At 37.3% G+C, this 24,426-nt stretch overlaps 2 protein-coding genes and 1 pseudogene across 2 annotated transcripts; all 3 read right to left on the bottom strand.

Moving 5' to 3' along the window:
- Positions 1 to 93: 93 nt before the first annotated feature.
- On the bottom strand, positions 94 to 4,144 carry LOC100917468 (protocadherin alpha-3-like). The gene has a single exon (XM_012551188.3). The coding sequence runs from the start codon at positions 3,581 to 3,583 to the stop codon at positions 1,061 to 1,063; it is 2,523 nt and encodes an 840-aa protein (XP_012406642.2). The 5' UTR covers positions 3,584 to 4,144; the 3' UTR covers positions 94 to 1,060.
- A 4,593-nt stretch (positions 4,145 to 8,737) lies between these two features.
- LOC100917211 (protocadherin alpha-5) lies at positions 8,738 to 13,142 on the bottom strand. The gene has a single exon (XM_031953416.1). It carries the CDS (start codon positions 11,766 to 11,768, stop codon positions 9,354 to 9,356), a length of 2,415 nt encoding a protein of 804 aa, XP_031809276.1. The 5' UTR covers positions 11,769 to 13,142; the 3' UTR covers positions 8,738 to 9,353.
- A 6,451-nt stretch (positions 13,143 to 19,593) lies between these two features.
- LOC105748989 lies at positions 19,594 to 22,050 on the bottom strand (annotated as a pseudogene).
- Positions 22,051 to 24,426: the final 2,376 nt, after the last annotated feature.

The raw sequence follows: 24,426 nt of genomic DNA, 5'->3' as shown, positions 1-24,426 counted from the left end.
ATATATATATATATATATATATATATATATACAGAGAGAGAGAGAGAGAGAGAGAGAGAGAGAGAGAGAGAGAGAGAGAGAGAGACTTTCTTGGTTCATTTAGCTCAACACAATACTTGGCATACTGTAAGCACTTAATTCTAATTTACTGACTGACTGCTAGTTAAACGATGATGTTGCAGTTTCTAATTATGAATAAGAAACAATATTTAAAGACAGGATTTCTTTTAACAGTCACAAAACATAGTAACTGTGAGGTTTGCTATATACTTATCCTCAAAAGAGTGCTGTTATTCCAAAATATGTGTCACTACACACATAAACACACACATACACACACACAGTGTTTTTAAGGAATGATAAAATCCTTCATTGTTGTATTCCAGTATAAATATTTCGTAATAAATTCTAACTAGCCTGCTTATGAAATTGAACTGGAAAACTGATGATGACTAGAATAGTTTAAAAGACTGGAGATTATCTGATGGAATTAGGAATGCTTGCCCTGAAAGAGTTTTTTGCAGGAGATAGTATAACTATCTAGTGATATTTGAAGAGTTCATGTAGAAGCCAGACTAAACGCTTAATTTCAAAGGTTAAGCCTGTAAGTAATAAGTGAAAATTTGCTGAAAATAAGGGAAAGCTTTGTAATTAGGAGAACTATCCAGAAGTGAAATGAATTATCTTGAGATGTACTAGGATTCCACCTCACATGAGGTATTCAAGGATAAGCTAAATAGTCCTTTCTCTGATAAGTCATAGAAAGGATTTTTGTCTTCCTGTGCATTGTATTACATGGTTAATGAGGCCCTGCTCAATTACGAAGATAATTTTTTAAAAAAATACTGTACATGTTTATGGGATTTCCAGTGTCATTCAGGTTACAAATATATTCAAGGAGCTACTAAAATTGAAAATTGAAGGTCGAAGCCCAACTTTTTAAACTCAGCAAAAATGAAGAACAAAAACAAGAAGGAAGGAGGAAGAGGAGGAAGTGGAGGAGGAAAAGGAGAAGGAGGAGGAGGAAGAGGAGGAAGAGGAATAATTAAGAGTGAATTTGTCAATCTACCAAGACAACCAAATAATGTAGGAGAAAACAATCATCATGAAAAACAAGCTTCACAATATCCAAGTTAGTATTGTCACAGACAAAATATCTCAAATAACCCACCTGGTCAGATGAATTTGCAGTTGCTTCCTTCTGTTCCCCTTTATGCACAGAGCCAGGACAAGGAGGAAAGTTCGGACTAAAAGCCATGAGGTCATTCTTGGCCGCCCCTTCCCCGGAAAAACCTTTCTGGCCCCGCTGCTGGGAATGCGACCAGCTCTCTGTCCCACTAGAGCACACCAGCATAGGTTTTCCATTTCCGTACTCACCCCTTTGGGGTACACAACGCAGCAATACATACAGAAGCAGGCTGAGTACCAAAAGACTGGATACCGAACAGATAGCAATGATCAGATATACATTCACATCTACCAGAACTGTGTCCTTCCCAGAGACTGCAGAAGCAGAAGACCTGGACACCCCAGAAAAGGTCTTCGTAGATAATCCACCTTCCACTATCGACACGATGACAGTAGCTGTGGCAGACAACATAGGTTCACCGTGGTCTTTCACCAGAACTAGTAACGTCTGTTTTCTTGAGTCTGATTCTTCCAAATCTCGAGTGGTGCTGATTTCGCCAGTGTACAGACCTACGCGGAAAGCATTGCTCCCAACGCCCATCTTGGACAACAGTTCATAAGACAGCCATGCATTATAGCCTGAATCTGCGTCAACAGCCCGGATTTTTGCCACTACATGACCCACAGCCACAGACTGTGATATCAATTCGTTCGCTGAGCCCCCATTCGCATGAGGCGGCAGCACCGTTGGTGCATTGTCGTTCTCATCCAGCACGAATACCTGGAGGCTCACGTTGTTGCCTAAAGGAGGAAAACCTGCATCCCGGGCACTCACCTGGAATTGCAGTAGCTCCAGTTCCTCGTGGTCTAGGGGCTGCAAAGCGTACACTTTCCCGCTCTCCGAGTGCACAGACACGTAGCTCGACAGCGGGCGCTCCCCTACTCGCCGTTCTACCAGTGAATAAGATACGAGAGCGTTTTCCTGTGCATCCGGGTCTGAGGCTGATACTGTGAAGATGTGACAACCCGGCGGATTGTTCTCCTTTACAAACACTGTATACACGAGCTGCTCAAAGGTAGGTGCATTGTCATTCACGTCGTCAATGCCCACTGACAAGCTGGAAGTGGTCCATAGTGCTGGCGTTCCACCATCCCTCGCAGTTACCACTAGCTCATAGGCCGACGTGCTTTCTCGGTCTATAGGGCCTTCCAAAACTAGGGAGTAGTAATTTTTGAAAGTGGACACTAACGTGAACGGTCCCTGGGGGTACAGAGAGCAAGTTACTTGTCCATTGGCTCCTGCATCTCTATCGGACACGCTGATGAGAGCAATGACTGTACCTGGAGGGGCATCCTCTCGGACTGGTAGTGACAACGATGTCACCACTACTTCAGGGGTATTATCATTGGTGTCCAGAATTTCTACCATGACCCTGCAATGACCAGCCAACTGAGGAGACCCCCTGTCAGTGGCTTCTACTTGAATTTTATATAATTTAATTTCCTCGAAATCAACATGTCCCTTTACATTTATAACTCCACTTACTGGGTCTATATGGAACTTGGCCTCTACATCTGGAGAAATATCACTTGTGAATGAATAAGTAATTTGACTGTTTAATCCTTCATCTAAATCTGTAGCATTTAGTTGAATTACTGGAGTTCCGCTGGATGCATTTTCTAGTAATTTCACTTTGTAGACTGTTTTGTCAAATTCGGGGGCATTATCGTTGACATCCAGCACTGTAACCAGTAGCCGAACTGTTCCAGTTAGTTCTGGTTTGCCCCCATCAGTGACTGTAAGCAATAAGTGAAGTTCTGGAGTTTCTTCTCTGTCTAGTTGTTTTTTTAATGCAAGTTTAATTTCCTCCTCGTTTTTTATATCTAGAGTGAAATACTCATTGGGACTGAGCCTATAAATTAAAAGAGCATTGACTCCGATATCTGCATCTGACGCGCCCTCTAGCGGAAACTGAGAGTCAACTAACCTCGATTCTGCAATACTCAGATTCTTTTGTTTTACAGAGAACCGAGGCGGGTTGTCATTAATGTCCTTGATCTCCACCTCCACGTGAAAAACCTGCAGCGGTTTGTCCACGATCACCTCCAGATGAATGCTACAAACAGGGCTGCGGCCGCACAGCTCCTCACGGTCGATCCGCGAATTCACAAACAAAATGCCGTTCTGCGCATTTACCTCCAGGTAGTCTCTGGGGCCCTTGGACACAACGCGGAACAGCCGCGACACCAGCTCCCCGACCTCCAGACCCAGATCCTGCGCGATGCGCCCCACGAACGTACCGTGTTTCGCTTCTTCAGACACCGAGTAATGGATCTGGCCGCTCCCCACCTCCCAGACTGTGTGAAGAATAAATGAGAGGAGCAGCTGCCGGGTCCCCAGGCTTTTTCTCTCGCTGAACACCATCGCAAATATTTGGGGAAATATTCTAATCATTGAATCTTGCCTAGGAATAAAAATACTTCTTGTCTTCTACTGCTTGTTTAAATCGGAGCCTGAAGCATCCGCCATTATTAGGCATCACCCACTAAGAAACCCAAAGCATTTCAAGGGCCAGGGAGAAAAAGAACTTAGCTTTGTGCCTGCTTGGATAACATCTCGTGGCGGACAGCGACATCATGTGGAAGAAAGAGTAAGTTGTCTTCATTCATGAGTAAAAAATTTAATTTTATTCTCTGAATTTATTTTCTACAATTCATTCTTCGTGGCACCATAGAACCATACTTTGGGGTAAGAAATGTATTCCTTGCTGCTTCTGAAGGATTCGTTTCCTTCTTCACTTCAATATTTTGTCTGTTAGGTGAGAGTATACCCTACATTTGTGCATATGGAAACTCTTTTATTACCTTGCACATGACATTTAAGAATCGCTGTGGCCAAAAATTTCATTATTCTGAGAGCAATGATTATAGTTTTTAGAAATGTATCTGGGGTTGTTCCTAGGACATTAGGCATGCGGTCCATTCCCAGGATTATACAATTTTATTATATAATAAGACCTACCAGATCTTGAGCTTTTCAGATATGACCACGGAGAAACAATTCTAGTCTACCACTACAGGGCAAAGGCATTGTATTTTTACGCTTTTGAAAAGTTTAAAATACTAAGAATTTATTTCATTATGCAAAGACGTTATTGATTTAAATTGTGAATATGAAAATTGACGTGGATATGGAAAATTAGAATAGTAGATAGAAAAAAATCTGATTTAAGGGGGGAAACAAGGGACTTGACTGAAGACTTGTTTTGAAATCTTATTTATGTTCTTACTGTGTGAGATTACATAAATCACTTAACCTCTCTAAAGCTCAGATTCTTCATGTGTAAAATGGAGATAATAGCTACCCCGATTTCTGTCACAAATTTACTATGAGAATTAAAAGAGGTAATATATATATATAAAGTGTTTTGTAAATCCTAAAATAATAAATAAATGTTAGTTGTGAGTTATAATTATTACTGACAAACATTCTACTTCCAATTTATTCTTGCCTCCTTTTTTGAAACATATCTTTGTTTTAAAAAAAATTTATCAAGTATTAAAGAAAGGTGATGGAAATCAATAGCACCTGGAGAAGGTATCATTTACACATAACCAAAACAACTTTCAAAAGAACTGGAAGGAAAAAAGAACAATCCCAAGCATTATTTTGTCTAGAAAAACTTCTTTGCAATATTTCTATTCAAAGAAACCTTTAAAATTCCTAACTTCATATGAGAGAGCATCAGTCTTTGTATTTAAAAAGTAGATTTCATATTTCACTATTAAATGCCAATTTCCTGGAATATTTAATTTATATGCTTTAGACTCTCTTTCCATAACAAATCTGGAAATGATAATTCAAGAAACAATAGTAGAAAACCAGCAACTACAGACATTTTTCAACTTTCTCACCTTTATTCCCAATTTTAAAAAACCCTTTCTAAGAATAATTTACACATGAATCAATTGTATCATTAATAAAGAAGAATAGGAAGGCTTTCAGAGTTGACTTTATACAGTAAACTACATCTTCACAGTTCATAGAGAATATGATATCTATCTTTGTTTATTGTTTTTCATTAATTAACTTTAAAGATTAAAGCATAGCTTTAAGGATCTTAACCAAGGAGTTGTTTTCATTTTGTATGTTTAGATCACACGAGATTGAATATGAACAAAATTACAGTAATGACTTTGTTCAATCAACCTCAAATTAAGAAACTTAATCAAAAAACACCCTACAATGCCAAATATCATCACCATAATCATGGAAAATGTGCCAATCAGAGTTCAAATGGAAAAGGAATTTCCAGTAGATAGAGATTCAAATGCTTCTATTTATGAATGAAATTTTGATGAATAATCAAAGCCAAGAATACTACAGAATCTCAACTATGAACCACAATCCCTTAAAAGGGATTAATCTAGCAATCCATATGGTTAAAAAACAAACAAAAAAGAAAAAAACCTAGTTCCTGAAACATCTATCTTTTTATCACAAATATACTCCTGGAAATTCCACTGGATTAAGAATCTAGGGAGGGGGGACATCCCACATTCCTTGAATAATCAAAATTTTCAAGTGACCCATAAGAGCAATGAAGAGATACATGGTGGGTATAAGCAAGCTAGAGCATATTTCAAGGATGATTTAGTATAAAAAATAGAAAAAGTATACTATACAAGAAATATGTGACCAAGTGTGTATCAAGAATGGAAAATAACAGATTGCCTGAGCACTATACTGCTTGGCACAAACTATTCTCAATGCATTGGTAAGATCCTCTGTGAGAGAATATAGATTGTCCCAAAAGGGTTAGAAGATAGAACATTTTAGTAAGTGCTCACATTATCAAGATTACAAATCCATTCAAGGAACCAAATTCACATATATTTAAGAGCTAGATTTTATTTACCTGTCTGGAATATTTCATAAAAAAGCTGTTGCTTTTACCTAAAATGTTCTTATTAACCTATTTCTGCCTAAGTACCATTCATATTTCCAGGTACAGCTCAAAGTCCATCTACTCAAAGAATTTTTCTTGCAGAAATAATCTCTTTTTCCTCTGAATTCATAGGATCATACTGCCATATATTTAGATCTGGAAAGGATATTAGAATCAATCTACTCTACATCCTATAACATGTTATACCTATCTCCTGTTGCTTATACATTTTTTAATATTTATTTTTATGTGTCACCAAAAATCAGAGAGGAAGTGGAATATGGTGCTTTTATTTCACCTGCTTGACATTAATCTTCTTGAAGACTGATAGATCTCTTCAGTAGTTTTTATATTCCTGTTTCTTCTTGGCATGTAGTTTTTGTTTATAGTGGACAATCAAGCACTTTTTAAAGAAATTCTGAATGGATTATAGGGGCTTTGATTATTCCTTATTATATAAGAAGAGGTGAGGGTTTAGGTACTTAGATATCTTTATAAAAATGGTTTACTTTCACTGAATTTAGGACTAGCTCTTCTTCCACTAAAACTGAAATCTTCTAAGTAAATCTTACACAAGTCTATGTTCTAGGAATTTCTATATAAAAGTAATTCTGAGCCCTTTTTAGATATAGGCCCTTGAGGAGCATTTCCTAGCTCATAAAATAAACTGATCTCTCACTCTAACAAAATCTGTATATTTGGTAACATTTCAACTAATGGTGTCATCCTGAAGGCTTAGTTGAATTTACTAGGTCCTCAAAATAGTTTTTTATTGATAGTGTTCCAAATAAAGAATATCTTTGTCTATAATTTCCAGTAACTCACTGAAGCTATTTACCATCTCTGAAAAAAAAAAAAAAGAGGAGTTTTTTGCCTTCCAGTTCATAAACATTCATCCAGATTATGTTGATGGGCAGACGGATTAACGGGAATATTCTAGTAGCTGTTATCTTCCCTTTAAACATATTCCAAAAGTCATGTTTTAACATCTTGTTACATAAATATAGAAGGACTTCACAATGGAATCTTTCAGCTAGATTAAGTCTTCTTTTTCCCTTTTCATCCATACTTTTTTCATTCATTCTGGAAAATGAGAAAATGCATCACCTTAAAGGAAATAGGATTAGTTGTCCCATTTCTATGACCTATGTTTATCTTTTTAAATTACATTTTAAATGTATTCCCTGGGTACGGGAAGAAATCAAAGATTCTGAATTTCAAAACCTAGATTTTATGGAGCTTTTTTCTAAACTAATAAGTGTTCCTAAAAACTCAATGCAATGTATAGAATGTAGAGTGTATGTGACAATATATACAACAACGTACAATATGGAGAGTCCTTTTCAACTTGTTAAATATCCTGATGATCACAAGCATTCAGAGACGTCTTTTTTCATAGTAAGAGATGACTTGTGGACTTAAAGGGGTTTGGGAAACATATAAAGATATGAGTACCAAAGGAAATAGTAATTATGGAAACACAACGTCAAAATGTACAGTTTTCTCATGACAAATATATACAACATGGAAATAGTGTCAACTGTCACCACTTCTATTGCCATCTTAAAGTTTTAAAGATAAAGTTTGAATTAATTTTGAAAGGTGAGATTTAGTATTCAGTTTAAATAATGTTGTTGAGTCATTTTCACTGAAGTCAGACTGTTGATGATCCCATTGAGTTGAGAGATTTTTTTTTGAGGGGGGGTGGTTTGCAAAGATACTGAAATGATTTGCCATTTCCTTTTTCAAGTTTAAGTAATAGGATTCTTAAATATTTAAAATCAGTCCAATTTTTTTCCACCTCCCAAAGACACTAGTAATATTTCTTTTTTTAGTAATATTTCTTTATATGGAATGTTTATATAGCTAACCATCCATTTATACATTTTTATTTGTAAATGTTCATAATGATGCAGAATTTTAGAGATACTAGAGATACATTTATTATAAAATAAGAGATCTGGAAATTATTTGCATGATGAAACAAAAGATTACAAAAGTTTAGTGGAAGGAACAGTTTTCATAATGCCATTTCAATAATGATTTCAGTTCATATATTCCCCCAGAATGTCACCATCTCTAAATAAGAAATAGTCCTTGTCTTTTACTTCTCACTCAAATTCAATTTTAAAAGATATCTAAGAAGAAAACTTCATAAATGATCACATTTCAACTAAGGACCCAAGCACAAAATAAAGTAGGGAGAAATAAGTCACTAAACAAAACCAAATAAAATAATAATAATAATAATGAAAGTGTTGAAATTTGTTTTCAAAAAATTAGATCATGAGCCAAACCAAAATTGTAACTCAGAGTTAAAGTAGGGAAAAGAATGTTTGATAAGTCATGTTGAAAATGTGATGCTATGGATATAATATCTCTCCTAAAACTGAAGTCCATTCCTCCATTACAAGTAGATACATCATTGCCTGAACACAAATTTAATAAACCAGTATTTGTATAAGTACATTTTTAGCTCTATTTTCACTGAAAGAAGACTTAATTATTAAATTAAACAAATATATATTAAGCAACTTCTATATACAGAGCATGGTGCTAAATGCGGGGAGACTTAAAAATTCACATAACATAGTTTCCGCCCTTACTGCATTTATATCCTAGGAGGAGCCTATCTATAATATGCAACGACAAAAATTAATAAATATGACAAGTTTCTCAGAAAGTTACAAATGTAAGTATATCAGGGTATATGCTATGGGAGAAATTTCAATAAATAATAATGAGAGTATTTTCAATAAAGATATCATGAAGGAGAGAACATTTGAGTAAGGCATTTTAAAATGCATAGGAAGTCAATAGCTGAAAATACAGAGAGAAATGTTCTAGTTTTGTGGAATATCCAGAAACCTAGCTTAAAATATGTGGAAGAACTTAATTTTTAAAACTGGAAAAGCGTGGAGAAATTTAATTTTTAAAAATGGAAAGGAAAGATTGAATTACTATAGAGATTCTTAAATGTTCAGCCAAAGAATTAAAAACTAGACTCTAGGAAAAAGTAGAGAATCACAGACGATTTGAACATAAATCTACCATAAATGAGATTAGTCAGGGTAACTATTTTGGCAGAAATTCATTACTCTTATTTACTGTGGAATCTGAAAGGGTGATGTAGCTATCCATTGTTGTGAGGATCAAATGAGATTATTTTAAAAATATGCGATCATATTTGTAAAATGCCTGGCACATAGTAGGTGTTATGTAAATACTAATTACATTCGGAAATTTTTAAAATTACAATTATATAGTTGCTAAGAATTAGAAATTTCTACTCACCTTCCCGGGATATTCCATCGCACCTTCCTGGGTTTGACCTGCTTCCCTAGAACTAGGAGGCTGGGGGAGATTGGGACTGAAGGCCATGAGATCATTCTTGGTCATCCCATCCCAGGAACACACCTTCTGCCGCTGCTGCTGAGAATAAGACAAGCTTCCAACTTCACTGGAACATACTAGCGTAGGCTTCCCAGTACCATACACACCCTTCGGGGACACGGTGCATCGAAGAGCCACATAAAGCAACAGGCTCAGTACCAATAAACTAGACACCGAACAGATAGCGATGATCAGATAGACATTCACATCCATCAACGATGATTCCTTTTCCATACCAGCCTTTCCCAGGACCTCAGAACTGCTAGATGAAGTTTTGAACGCCTGCCCGTTTTCCACCAGTGACACAATCACAGTTGCTGTGGTTGACAACTCAGGTTTCCCATGGTCCTTCACTAATACCAGTAGGGTCTGCCTTGATGCATCCAAATCCTCCAGAGCCCGCGTGGTGCTGATCTCGCCGGTGTACAAACCCACGCGAAAAGGACAGCGTCCAATGCTCCCCTCTGGAAGCAGCTCGTAAGATAGCCACGCATTGTATCCAGAATCCGCATCCACGGCTCGAATTTTAGCCACCACGTGGCCCACGGCTACAGATTGTGATACCAGTTCTGTCACTGGGCTAAGGCCACCATGAGGCGGGAGTACGGTCGGTGCGTTGTCATTTTCGTCCAGGACGAATACCTGCAGGCTCACGTTGCTGCCCAGAGGAGGGAAACCCGCATCTCGGGCGCTCACGTGGAACTGAAGCAGCTCCAGCTCCTCGTGGTCGAGAGACTGCAAGGCGTACACTTTCCCGCTCTCCGAGTGCACAGACACATAACTTGACAGCGGACGCTCCCCTACCCGCCGCTCCACTAGCGAGTAAGACACGAGCGCGTTTTCCTGTGCATCTGGGTCCAATGCAGACACAGTAAAGATGTGACTGCCCGGCGGGTTGTTCTCCTTCACAAACACAGTGTACATAGATTGTTCGAAGGAAGGTGCGTTGTCATTTACGTCGCCAATGTCCACAGACACCTTAGCCGTGGCCCAAAGCACTGGTGTCCCGCCGTCCCTCGCAGTCACTAGAAGCTCATAAGCCGGCACGCTCTCACGGTCAACAGAACTATCCAGCACTAGTGAATAATAATTCCTGAAGGTGGACACCAGAGCAAAGGGTCCCGGGGGTGACAGGGAGCAAGTCACTTGCCCGTTGGCTCCCGAATCTCTGTCAAAAACACTGACAAGGGCGATAACTGTACCTGGCGGAGCGTCCTCCAGGATTGGTAGAGATAAAGAAGTTACAGACACCTGGGGAGCATTGTCATTAACATCTAGTAACTTCACCATAACTTTGCAATGACCTGTTAACGGAAAAGCACTTCTATCAACAGCCTCAACCTTGATTTCATATAAATTACATTCTTCATAGTCCAGATTTCCATTTACTCTTATTTCTCCTGTATTACTATCGATGCTGAATTTTGATCTTACATTACCTAAAATAAGACTTCCAAAGTGATACTGTATCTCTTTATTTACTCCTTCATCTGCATCAGAGGCGTTCAGTCTGATCACTAGCGTCCCGTTGGGAATATTTTCGAGTAATTTAACATTGTAGATGGATTTATCGAATACTGGGGCGTTATCGTTTGCGTCCAACACAGAAATCAGCACTTGTGTTGTTCCAGTTAGTTCTGGTTTACCTTGATCTGTGGCCATCAATAATAAATTATGTTCAGGAGTTTCTTCTCTGTCTAAAGATTTTTTTAAAACTAGCTCTATGGATTTAGTCTCCCCCTCATTTGTATTTATATCCAAAGTAAAATATTCACTCTCAGACAGCTTGTATAATAAGTCTGCATTAGCCCCTATATCAGCATCAGACGCGCCCTCTAATGGGAATCTAGAATCTGCAGTCCTGGATTCTAAAATGAATAATTTTTGTTGCTTAACCAAGAACACAGGCGGATTGTCATTAATATCCTTGATCTCCACCTCCACATGGAAAACCTGCAGAGGCTTGTCTACGACTACCTCCAAGTGGATGCTACAAACCGGATTTCGGCCACACAAGTACTCCCGGTCGATTCGCGAATTCACAAACAAAACGCCGTTCTGTACATTTACCTCCAAATAATCCCTGCGATCTTTGGAAACAACCCGAAACAACCTAGGCACCAGCTCTCTGACTTCCAGACCCAGATCCTGAGCGATTCGCCCCACGAACGTACCGTGTTTCGCTTCTTCCAGTACGGAGTAATGGACCTGGCCGCTCCCCACCTCCCAGACAGTGTGAAGAAGAATCAAGAACAGCAGGTGCTGGGCTCCCAGTTCGGCTCCCCAAGAAAACGCCATAGCAAAACCTTTCTCTCCAGATTTATGTATCACTGGTTAATGATTCTCAACTTAAAGAATTCCTTCGAAAAACTAATTTATCCTTCTCCTTAAGTCAAATTTTCTTTGCTTTTGGCCTTCCTTGAATATTACCGTTCGTTCTGAATCACCCATTGAATAAGCTTGTGTCTATTTCGTTGAGAAGAATAGAAACACAGTCTATCCTTTGTTAGAAAATCCACCTTGCGGAGGACAGCGACATCATGTGGTTCAATATGTAAGTATAGATTAATGTAGAGTTTCTTTCATTCACTTATTTTAGATCCCATTGCCCTCATTTCCTTTATGTAATATCGCTCACTTCAAGAACTCTTTAAAGGTCTTATATCTTGTTTATGTAAGTCTACTTAGATTCTAATTATGGTCTTATCTTGTAAATTGCTCTACCAAGTACATTGTTGTTTTAAATGTAAATCTCAGGAAAAATTATAACTGTATCTTTCATTTAACTGTACTTTCAATTTTCCAAACTACATATACAAGACAATGAAAATGTTTTCCTACATAGATTCTTTGAATTATCATTATTGTTGGATCCATGTTTTATAGAATCAAGTTCTATTAGTCTTAATTCTTCCAGGGCTTAGCACAGTGTGGCATACATAGTAGGCTTTTAAGATATAAATGCTAGTTGATTGACTTTTTTCATTCATATTATACATTTCCATTTGTGTGGAAAATATCCTTTTATTGATGCAAAAAATCAGAGTTTTAAGATATTGCTGTAAATTTGAATATCTGTATTCTAAGGCTCAATTTATCTACATATTGTCTTTATTTATGGTTAGAGAAACTATCACTGACCTCTTCAAATTGTTGCTTAAGTAGTTTTGTTCTTCTCCTATGTCCTTCATTATGCTTCTATTCAAGTTGCAAAAATTGTTGTTCTCATACTGTAGAGAACATTAGGCAGCACTATTAAATGAAAGGGACTGTTTCATTTCCTGCTTTCTTTATCTTCCATGGGGAAAGAGAGTTTCATTTTCTTACTAAGCAGATAGAAATAATAACTGAGAAAAAAATTTAGTCTATTACTCCTTAGAATTATTTTCATCTTTGTAAAAAATTCATCTACTCCTTTATACACACAAAGTTCATCCCTTTATTTTGAAATCTATCCATTAATTTACCCAACATCAAGGTTATCACCTCTAAAAGGAAAATATTTTTTAGGCCTTCTCAGAGCTTCTAGATCCAGATATTCCAAAGCTGGAATTCATGTTGTTTTTGCATGTTCATGCTTGAATTATTGAAGCAGGAGGAGGAATCTAAGATTGTTGTGTTTCCCAAAGATAAGTTTGTGCTTAAAAAAGACCTTTGCTGCTTCTCTCTGTCTCTCTCTGTATCTCTCTGTCTCTCTTTTTCTCTCTCTCTCTGTCTCTGTCTCTGTGTGTCTCTCTGTCTCTCTGTCTCTCTCTCTGTCTCTCTCTCTCTCTGCATCTCTCTCCCTTTCCCACCCTTCCTCCCCTCTCTTTCCTTTTGATACCTCTCTTTCTCTCTCCCTTCTCTTATATAACTGAGTTTATATAATTATTTTGTGTGCTTTATAACTATAAATATTTACAACATTAACCATGAACCCAAGCAAAATGAGGTGATATATGTAAAGAATGGGGCAAATCTTCCAATGGCATATGTGTGAATTATTATTGTTGTTGTGATGGTGGTGGTGGTGGTGTTACATATCCATGCAGGACCAGTCAGTCATAACAGTTTTTTTTAATCATTGGTTGATTAAAATTGGATCAATAATATTTATGAGTAAAACACAAGTAGAAAACTCGCATTTAAATAAAGTCTACAGAAGCCACTAAGTTCCATAAAGGAAAACATTCATTACTTCAAAAAGTCAAAGTCATTCTTTTGGATTATTTTCCTGGAAAAGGTTTGGGTAGCTACTTGGCACAATGGATAAAACATCTTGAAGATCTGAAATCTGGCCTCAGACATTTATTCACTGTGTGACCCCAGGAAAGTTATTTAATTTGTTTATCTTAGTTTCCTCATTTATAAAAAGGGAGATAGTAATAGCACTTACTTCCTAGAGCTGGTTTGATGATAAAATGAGATAATATATGTAATGTGTTTAGCACAATACCTGGCACATAGCAGGTATCATATAAATATTAAAAATTATTATTCTTAAATCTTCACTGAAATTTGACCATTGTTAGCTGGAAGAATTTCTTTCTATAAGAAGTATAGATAAGTGGTAACTTACAGAAGCAATGACTAACTATAGAAACTATGGTTCTACTTTGATTACCCCTCTTTCAACTAACCAATCCCAGAAAGAATCACATTTAGAACCATAAAGGATTTCAGGAGTCTTTTAGTCCTTGTATTACAGATAGGAAAACTGAATCTTACAGGGAAGTATTTGCCCAAGATCAGAAATGTAGTCCATGACATTAAAATCTAGTAGTTGGTGTTGGGGGGAAAAGATACTGTTTTAAGATATATAAATTGAAGATATATTAAATGTGAACTTAGAATTGATGTGCCCAAGTATGCAAAAATAGGATGGGTTATCCAATTATTTTCCAAGCCAAAAAAAAAAAAAAGAAATATATACGTTTCTTTAATGACCTCAAGAACTACATTTATTTTTACTTAATGAAAGCAAGTGTCCAATCTAGTTTAGAGGAAAATTCACTTTACTCACACAGATTGAGCAATATATTTGAATAGAAGTTTTGTCTTCATCATTTCATACTCCCTTTGCTATACTTTTCCTCTCTTAACCACTTTAAATATCATTTTCACCCTGGATCTCAGTGCTCTGAAGCTGGCCACTTATCTGATAAAGCCAATTCATACCATAACTAATGTTACAATGTTAATAGTACTGACTTAAAGACTTCAAACACTTCTATTTTCTAAGACTTCCAGGGTAGTCCATGCTTAATATAAATGTTTGTATTGATACTTGTGAAATTTTATTTGTTATATATATCCAAGTGGAAATTACATTTTGAGGCAGAAATCTTCTCACATTGCACTACTTAAGCAACTTCATACTTGACCTGAATCCAAAGTCAGATTGAAGGAAGTGAACTTCCAAAGGTAATAACAAGTAGATAAGGGATTTTACAGCCTTGGAGCAAGGTAGATCAGAATGAACAGATTTCTGCTTTTAAAGATAATGAAGAAGAAAGGCTAAAGAAAATCTGTCTTGGTTTTTACAAATCCCAAAATCTGTTCATGTCCTTACTCACATACCTTGGTTTTGTTTTGAGTTTTTTTGGGGGGTATCAAAGTTAAGTAGAGTTCCCCTAGATTATATTCTACCTTTGTTTTTCTGTAGTCTACTCTGACTCTTTCTCTAGTCTACTCTGACTCTACTCTGATTCTTTCATTGAGTTTTGATTAAACTGTCTCAGAAAGTGTTTTGAACTTAATCTACAGTATGTTATAAAATAATTGAAGAAGAAGGAACATGGGTACCAAATAATTGAACTAAAACAGAATTCAGCAAAAGTTTAAATAAGGTAGAATCAAAGGGAGGTCATAAATTACCAGAGAGAATTTAAGATGCTCATATATACATGCAATTTTGTGCTCATTCATAATAAAGAGATACTGTATTCTCTACTAGCTGCCTGAAAGTATAGTGTACTGTAGAAGATTGTCTGTGAAATCATTTCTTTCCTTTTCCAGACTTACTTCCAGATACTTTTAGTAGACCTATATAGTTTTCTCAAAATTCAATCCTCTCCATTTATTGCAGAGGTAAGGAATTATGAATGTGATGTGATGTTGCATATACTATCAGACACATTTAGTGTCTGCTTTTTAAAATTTTACTTTTATCATACATTTCAAGGAATTTTTCATTCTATAGGGAAGACATATTTAGAAATAAAAGTGATATAAAAATAACAGGCATAATCTAAAACGTCTATTTTTTAAAATAAAATAAAAATATGAAGGCAGGTAAATAGAGCAGCAATAATCCATGTCTTCTTGATTCTTTGGGGATAGTGAGGATGGTTGGAGAGAATATAATTTTTGATATTTTTCATGGTATTCTCTCTTTTTAAAGATATCTTGAAATGCAGTTTTTAATGCTATGTCACTTCCAACATCAGTTTTTTCTGTGTGCTTTTTCTGTTTCATCAGTTCTCCAGAGCATGATCTAATGTCTCCAGATATTTGTATAAAATATTTTAGAGAGATTATTTCATTTGATTAGAACAACCCTCCGAAGTGGAGGGAGACTTCTTGTGATTTTCTCATAGCATATTGAGTACTGAGGTGTTTGGAGTCCAAATTTAGGTATTCTTTGGAAGATGTTGAGAAACTCCTATTCAAGTGAACTTTCCCAACCTACTTAAGGAAATTGTGGACTATGAGGAGTATCAGAAATAATGATTTATTAAAATTAAAATCTTCTCTGTTTCAAAATTTAAATTGCCTCCTTATGTAAAAAGCCAGGGGTGGGGAGTGGAGGGCTGGAACTTTGAGTGGCTGCTTGTGTTAAGTGATCCACTTGCAAATTAGAAAGAAGAAACTTGAAATAGCTCATTCTCCTGGGTGAAAGATTTACTATCCCATTTGCCAGAATTATAGGGCAATTAGCCTTTGTTAGGTTGAAAGATAAGCCACACCTCAGCTGAACTTTAAAGAAGCAAATGCTCACGAGATCAACCAAATCATTTCCAATGGAGCAGTAATGAACTGAACCAGCTATGCCCAGAAAAAGAACTCTGGGAGATGACTAAAAACCATTACATTGAATTCCCAATCCCTATATTTATGCACACCTGCATTTTTGATTTCCTTCACAAGCTAATTGTACAATATTTCAGAGTCTGATTCTTTTTGTACAGCAAAATAACGTTTTGGTCATGTATACTTATTGTGTATCTAATTTATATTTTAATATATTTAACATCTACTGGTCATCCTGCCATCTAGGGGAGGGGGTGGGGGGGTAAGAGGTGAAAAATTGGAACAAGAGGTTTGGCAATTGTTAATGCTGTAAAGTTACCCATGCATATATCCTGTAAATAAAAGGCTATTAAATAAAAAAATAAAAAAAATAAACTAAAGTCTCTTAAAAAAAAAAAAAAAAAAAGAAGCAAATGCTCAGACTAACTTTCTCTCATTCACTTACTTAAGTAATGAAGATAGTTATCTCTGACCACCAAAAAGAGTTAAATATGAGGGAAGTCACCAGTTTTTGAAAGAAAATTACTATTTTGTTTTGCTTTTACTTCTTTTCCAGAATGAATCATAGGAAAGGATTTCTCTCTTCTCCCTGACCTAATGGTATTTCACAACAGAGCAATTTATCTAGTAGAAGACTCTGCCCAGCAGAGAATTAGATATAGAGAGATCAAATAGAGGGCCTGGTTGAGCTGCAGAAAGGATTAGGTCCAGGAAGCATCTGATTGACCCACATAAGAGAGAGAATGAATACACTCAGATACAGCGGATCCAGTTAAGGATCCAGTTAAGAAAAGACTTCACGGTCTATAAACATTAGAAGTCTGAGTTGCTCTGGTGAAAAATAATATTTCTCCTAAGCATATGTTCCTATTAATGTACTTAGTGTTTATGCCCATATTTTTTCCTCTGGTGCTGTATATCTGAGAAGAGAATTTGGCCCAAGTTTTTGGGTAGGAGGGTTTATAACTTGTTAATGCTATTCTGATTATTAAAGGTGAACTAGCAAAGGATTGTAGACTATAAGCTATATTTATTAGAGTATATTTCTTTTTTTTTTTTTAAATTTAATAGCCTTTTATTTACAGGATATATATACATGGGTAACTTTACAGCATTAACAATTGCCAAACCTCTTGTTCCAATTTTTCACCTCTTACCCCCCCCACCCCCTCCCCTAGATGGCAGGATGACCAGTAGATGTTAAATATATTAAAATATAAATTAGATACACAATAAGTATACATGACCAAAACGTTATTTTGCTGTACAAAAAGAATCAGACTCTGAAATATTGTACAATTAGCTTGTGAAGGAAATCAAAAATGCAGGTGTGCATAAATATAGAGATTGGGAATTCAATGTAATGGTTTTTAGTCATCTCCCAGAGTTCTTTTTCTGGGCATAGCTAGTTCAGTTCATTACTGCTCCATTAGAAATGATTTGGTTGATCTCGTTGCTGAGGATGGCCTGATCCATCAGAACTGGTCATCATATAGTATTGTTGTTGACGTATATAATGATCTCCTGGTCCTACTCATTTCATTCAGCATCAGTTCGTGTAAGTCTCTCCAGGCCTTTCTGAAATCATCCTGTTGGTCATTTCTTACAGAACAGTAATATTCCATAATATTCATATACCACAATTTATTCAGCCATTCTCCAACTGATGGACATCCATTCAGTTTCCAGTTTTTAGCCACTACAAAAAGGGCTGCCACAAACATTCGTGCACCATACAGGTCCCTTTCCCTTCTTTATAATCTCTTTGGGATATAATCCCAGTAGTAACACTGCTGGATCAAAGGGTATGCACAGTTTGATAACTTTTTGAGCATAGTTCCAAACTACTATTAAAGTATATTTCTACAAAGTTATTTGAACTTGGAAGTCAGTCCCTCCGGTACTTGTGAATTGTCTGAGGATCCAGAAGAGGTGCTAACTAACAAATATGTTTCATTTTGCATAATGCTTGCTTTCTTACTTCCAGTTTCATATATAAATTTGTTTGGGATGATACAGATTAGTTGCCTCTCAGCCAAGTTGTTGAAAAACCTATTTTTATCTCCCATTGTTTTGTGAAGCAGTAATAATCCTCCCTAATGGGCTGCTAATTCATTTCTACTTTAAATTGGTATTTTCCATGCTTGCCAGCACTACTTGGTGATGAATTACATAGCCAATGGATTTCATGTACCTTCATGTTATGATGACTACTTTATATCAGTTACCTATATTTTTCCAGATTTCATGAAGTTCATTTGAATAAGTAAGATAACTGCTTTTTTCATCGCACACAGTATCTTTTCCTTAATCTTTATGCCTTCTTGCATGAAATAATTTATAACTGTGAACGTAAATTTTTTTGGAAATGATTTCAGGAGAGTACTCACTAATCCTGTTTCCTAAAATATAATTCTATTTCTGACATATGAAAATTGAGTGACCCTCAGCAAGCCATTTAATCTCTCACTGTCCCAAATAGATTACACACAAATTGGAGATCTGCATACTTAAATGGAGGTACTACTCCAAAAGTTCACCATTCCAATGAAATCAGAAGTCTGGAGGAAAGCAAATGCATAACCGATTTCATTTTTTGGAGCTGACTATTTCCAAGTACTGATCACTTTTTTCTTGCAGAGAACCTTCCTAACAGTTTACAATATATTGGCCCCTCTTATTCCTTAACCTTGAAATACTTTTCCCAAAGCATTTTTGGATAATGTCCCCTGTTCCTTCCCCTTTCTCTTTCTCTAGAAATTTGGTGTATTTCTCATCTCTCTCTCTTCTCTTTTTCTTTCTCCCTTTCTCTATTTTTTTCTCTCTTCCTCTTCCTCTCTTTGACTGTGTCTGTGTGTCCCTCTATGACTCTGTTTCTTTATCTCAGGCTTTCTCTATGTGCCTTTATGAGTGTGTCTCTCTCAAAAAGATTTCTCATATTAAACAGATAAAATAAAGGGGAATTACCACTTTGATCTACCTGGGAACGTTTTCAGAAATATATTCAATTTAAGGAGCAAAAGGGGGAAAAATAATCACATGAAGAAAATGGGCCCAAATTAATAAATTTTTGAGAGAAATATCTCCTATGATCAAATATGAGGTTGAGTAATCAATAAGAAACTCTGGAACCCACCTTGATGGAATGATCCTGATCCACTGCCTGCTGCTCTGCACTGTCTGCTGGGCCAGGACACGGAGGGAGGTTGGGGCTGAAGGCCATAAGGTCACTTTTGGCACCTCCCTCTCCAGAGTAAACTTTCTGACGCCGCTGCTGGGAATAAGACCAGCTTCCAATCTCGCTGGAGCACACCAGTGTGGGCTTTCCTGGTCCAGAAACAACTTGGGAGGGAGCCGAACATCGCATTGCTATGTAAAGCAACAGACTCAGCACCAAAAGACTGGACACTGAGCAGATGGCGATTATTAGATAAACATTTACATCCAGTGCTATTGCCTCCTTTCCAACACTAGCCACTGATCTGGACACACCAGAGGAAGCCTTCAGCGCCTGCCCGTTCTCCACAATAGAGATACTCAGAGTGGCAGTGGCTGATAGAGGGGGCTCCCCGTGATCTTTTATCAGCACCAGTAACGTCTGCCTCAATCCATCAGTCTCCTCCAGGGCCCGGGTAGTACTGATCTCGCCAGTATACAGACCCACTCGGAAAGGGCTACGAGCAACTCCCATCTCTGGATGCAGTTCATAAGACAACCAAGCATTGTAGCCTGAATCCGCATCCACAGCCCGAATCTTAGCCACTACATGGCCCATAGTTACTGACTGTGATACTAGTTCGGTCATTGGGCTGCCGCCAGAGTGAGGCTGCAGCACAATCGGCGCATTATCGTTCTCGTCTAGCACGAACACCTGCAGGCTCACGTTGTTGCTCAGAGGAGGGAAGCCTGCATCGCGGGCACTCACGTGGAACTGAAGCAGCTCTAACTCCTCGTGGTCTAGGGGTTGCAAGGCGAACACTTTCCCGCTCTCTGAGTGCACAGATACATAGCTTGACAATAGACGCTCCCCGACCCGTCGCTCCACTAGCGCGTAAGACACTAGCGCGTTCTCTTGCGCATCTAGATCCGAGGCGGACACAGTGAAAATGTGACAGCCGGGTGGGTTGTTCTCCTTTACGAACACTGTATACACTGCCTGCTCAAAGGCAGGTGCGTTATCGTTCACGTCGGCAATGGCCACAGACAAGCTGGCTGTGGCCCAAAGTGCTGGCGACCCGCCATCTCTCGCAGTCACCACTAATTCGTAAGCTGGCACCCTCTCGCGGTCCACAGAACCCTCTAGTACCAGCGAATAGTAATTTCTGAAGGTGGACACCAGAGTAAAAGGCCCTGGGGGTGACAGCGAGCAAGTTACCTGCCCATTGGTGCCCGAATCTCTATCAGACACGCTGATGAGAGCTACGACGGTGCCTGTCGGAGAGTCTTCTGGGACCGGTAACGACAGAGACTTCACTGTTACTTCGGGGATATTATCATTGATGTCCATTACTTCGACCAAGATTGTGCAATGACCCACCATCTTGGGAATTCCCTTATCAGTAGCCTCTATCTGGATTTGATATAATTTACTTTCTTCGAAATCAATTTGTCCAATCACTCTGATGTGTCCATCCATCGGATCGATCACGAATTTAGACAATATATTTGGGGGGACATCACTCTCAAAAGAGTAAATAATTTGGCTGTTTGTTCCTTCGTCCATATCTGAGGCAGTTACTCTTGTTACCATTGTCCCGTTTAACGAATTTTCTGCTAATCTAACTTTATAGACTTTTTTGTCAAACTTGGGGGCGTTGTCATTCACATCTAATACAGAAATTTGCAGCTGAACTGTTCCCGTAAGCTCTGGTTTGCCCCCATCAGTGGCTGTAAGCAGTAAGTGAAGTTCAGGAGTTTCTTCTCTGTCTAGAATTTTCTTTAATACTAGTCCGAGAGGTTTAATCTGTTCATCACTGTTTTGTACATCTAGAGTGAAAAAATCATTGGGGCTTAGTTTATAGGTAAGAACTGCATTCACTCCGATATCTGCATCCGATGCGCCCTCTAGTGGAAACCTAGAATCTAATGGGCTGGATTCAGAAATAAACAGACTCTTTTGTGCTACGGAGAATACCGGAGGGTTGTCATTAATGTCCTTGATCTCCACCTCCACATGGAAAACCTGCAGCGGTTTGTCCACAATGACCTCCAGATGGATGCTACAAATGGAGCTGTGGCCACACACCTCTTCACGGTCGATCCGAGAATTCACAAACAAAATGCCATTCTGCACATTTACCTCCAGGTAGTCCCTACGGTTGGGAGAAACCATGCGGAACAGCCTAGATACCAGCTCCCCGATCTCCAGACCCAAATCCTGCGCGATACGGCCCACGAACGTACCATGTTTTGCTTCCTCCGTCACCGAGTAATGGACCTGGCCGCTCCCCACATCCCAGGCTGAATAGAGAAGAAGACAGTGCAAAAGCTTCAGGCCGCCTCGCCCGGAAAATCCCATTGCAAACCCTTTCTTCTGGAATTATATAATCTATTTTTGACCCAAAATGGATATCATCTTTGGGATAGTGTGAATCTTTGAATCCAATTTCTGTTTTCGTTTCTGACCCTTTTCCTTTTCTCTGAAGCTGCTACTGAATGAGTTTCTTTCTACACTGGGGAGAAAGTGGTTTCTTTTGTTTAAAAGCCCACTTTGCGGTGTATGGCGACATCATGTGGCTTAATTTGTAAGTACTATCGCGATTTGTTGCAGGCTTTATTTTTTCAGTCTTTTTTAGGATTTTTAATTCTTTTTTCATGATCTTTAAAATATGCTGTTGTTATTTTATATGTCTAATAGAACTCTTGAAATTATATCTTCATCTTACAACGTCATTTTCACATAAAATCCAAGTAAATGTTATAATTTCTTTCTTACATATCATCATTTATTAAGTTTAATAATATACACATAAGAAAATGGATTTCTTTTTACCTGAACTCTGGGGATCTGGGAAATTATTGTAGTGTTATATCATGTTCTATTAATTTTCATATTCCTTCCCTTTGCTATCAATTTTTAGCTATTTGAATGGAAAATGTCCTTCCTTGATATATTAGATTTCACCACTACTTCCTTAAACCTAGGAATTCCTGACTCTACAGCCAACTTTCTCCTCATTAAACCACATTGTCTCTGGAAAGTTCTTATTGTAAAAATAAAATGTCCTTTCTCCCCTATATTGCCTCAGCTAGGATTGAAAAAATGCTCAGTTCTTTTCTATAAATGTTTTCAATGTTACTAAGAAATCATAGTTCAAAATGATTTCCCCATGATCATATCTCACATGGGAAGTAAGAGTTTCATTTTTCCTAAAGAAATAAAATTAAAGATTATAATGCAATTCAGTTTTCTTCTACATCTAAAAACAAACAAAAAAAATCACTTCAATTTGAAAGTTTTTTAAATTTTTCATTTAATGCTACTTGAGTAATAACACCTTTTAAAAGGTGTTTTGTTACTTTTGGAACAAAAATTTTTATAGCACAATCTCTCAAAATTATGGTATGGTTTACAGAATTCTTTATAAGAAAAGCTCCTCTACCAAAGATTAACACTTACTCTGCAATTTAAAGACTTTCAGTCCTGAGAAACAGGGAGAAATTAAATAATTTGCCCTATATCGCACAACCTGCGTGTCACAGGTAGAACTTGAACTAAGGCCTTCTTATCTAAGACCAGCTGCCTCCCATAATTTGAAAGTTAAAAACTTTAAAGCTACATTAAAAGGAAATATAAAAGTCAAAATATTATCTACTCAGAAATATTTAATATAATCTCTCCCCCACAGAAAAGGACTTTTCTATTTTCCTAACTCTGCATAGAATGGAAAATGAAGTCCACAGAGGCACAGAAAATTATCCCTATAAGCAAAATCCTGGAATCAATGAAAGTTCTCCTCAACATCTACAATGTCCCCCTTTTGCCTTCCTCCATGGATCTCAGAATCCTGGTGCTGCCTTACAGACTTCTAAAATTAAAGAAAACTATACACACACACACACACACACACACACACTAAAATTTACATAGTTCTTCATTATTTAAAAGACATTTTGTGCTTTTGTAAGATCATAGGGTTACACCTCTACAGGTCTTTGGAGGTTATTTGGTCAAATATCTAATGTTACAGATAAGAAAATTGAAACTCAAAAGAAGCAACTTGCCAAAGGAAATGATTTGCCCAAGAAAGTTAAAGAAAGTCACAAATCTGGCTTTCAAAACAGTTTCTCTAATTTCAAAGCCAGCATTTCTTACTCTCTAAGAGAATTCATCTCTTAGCATAGTTTATCTCATAATAATGGGGGGGGGAGAGAAAGGGGGAATGGGAGAGAAGGAAAATGGGAGGGGGAGAGGGGTGTATGAAACACAAAAAGAGGTTTTTCATGTTATAAATAAGAGAGATAAAGTCATTTACATAAGAGCACAGAACTAATAATTACACAAGGGTCAAGTCAAATCTTTTAATTCCTTATACAATGTTCTTTCCTCTAAATCACATCAGTAATTTACTGTAACCCTAGTTAGCTGCCTTTAATAGCAAACTCCTTTTAAAAAAGAAGAAGAAGATATATAGTCCAAGTGCCTTGGGATTCCTTGGGGATGCTTATATTTTAAACATAAATGATGTTCATTTATATATTAAAATGCATTTTCAATGTTTGTCTTTAAAAATACAAATACTTCTAAGTAAGGTAATACATTTTCATGATAGCTGTTCAAATTTGGCATTTTTGATATGCAATGAACCAACAGATATGATATGGGTGGCTATCCGAGGCAAAGCCTGTACTGGTGATGGAGAAAATTATTTTAATGGTATTAGAATGGATGGGTTATTTGACTCAAATAGCTACCAAGCTTGTAAGCAACGAGAGATTGGACAGG

This window comes from Sarcophilus harrisii, chromosome 2 (genome assembly GCF_902635505.1).
Source record: "Sarcophilus harrisii chromosome 2, mSarHar1.11, whole genome shotgun sequence".
Classification (NCBI taxonomy): domain Eukaryota; kingdom Metazoa; phylum Chordata; class Mammalia; order Dasyuromorphia; family Dasyuridae; genus Sarcophilus; species Sarcophilus harrisii.
This window is presented reverse-complemented; position numbering and strand designations above follow the sequence as displayed.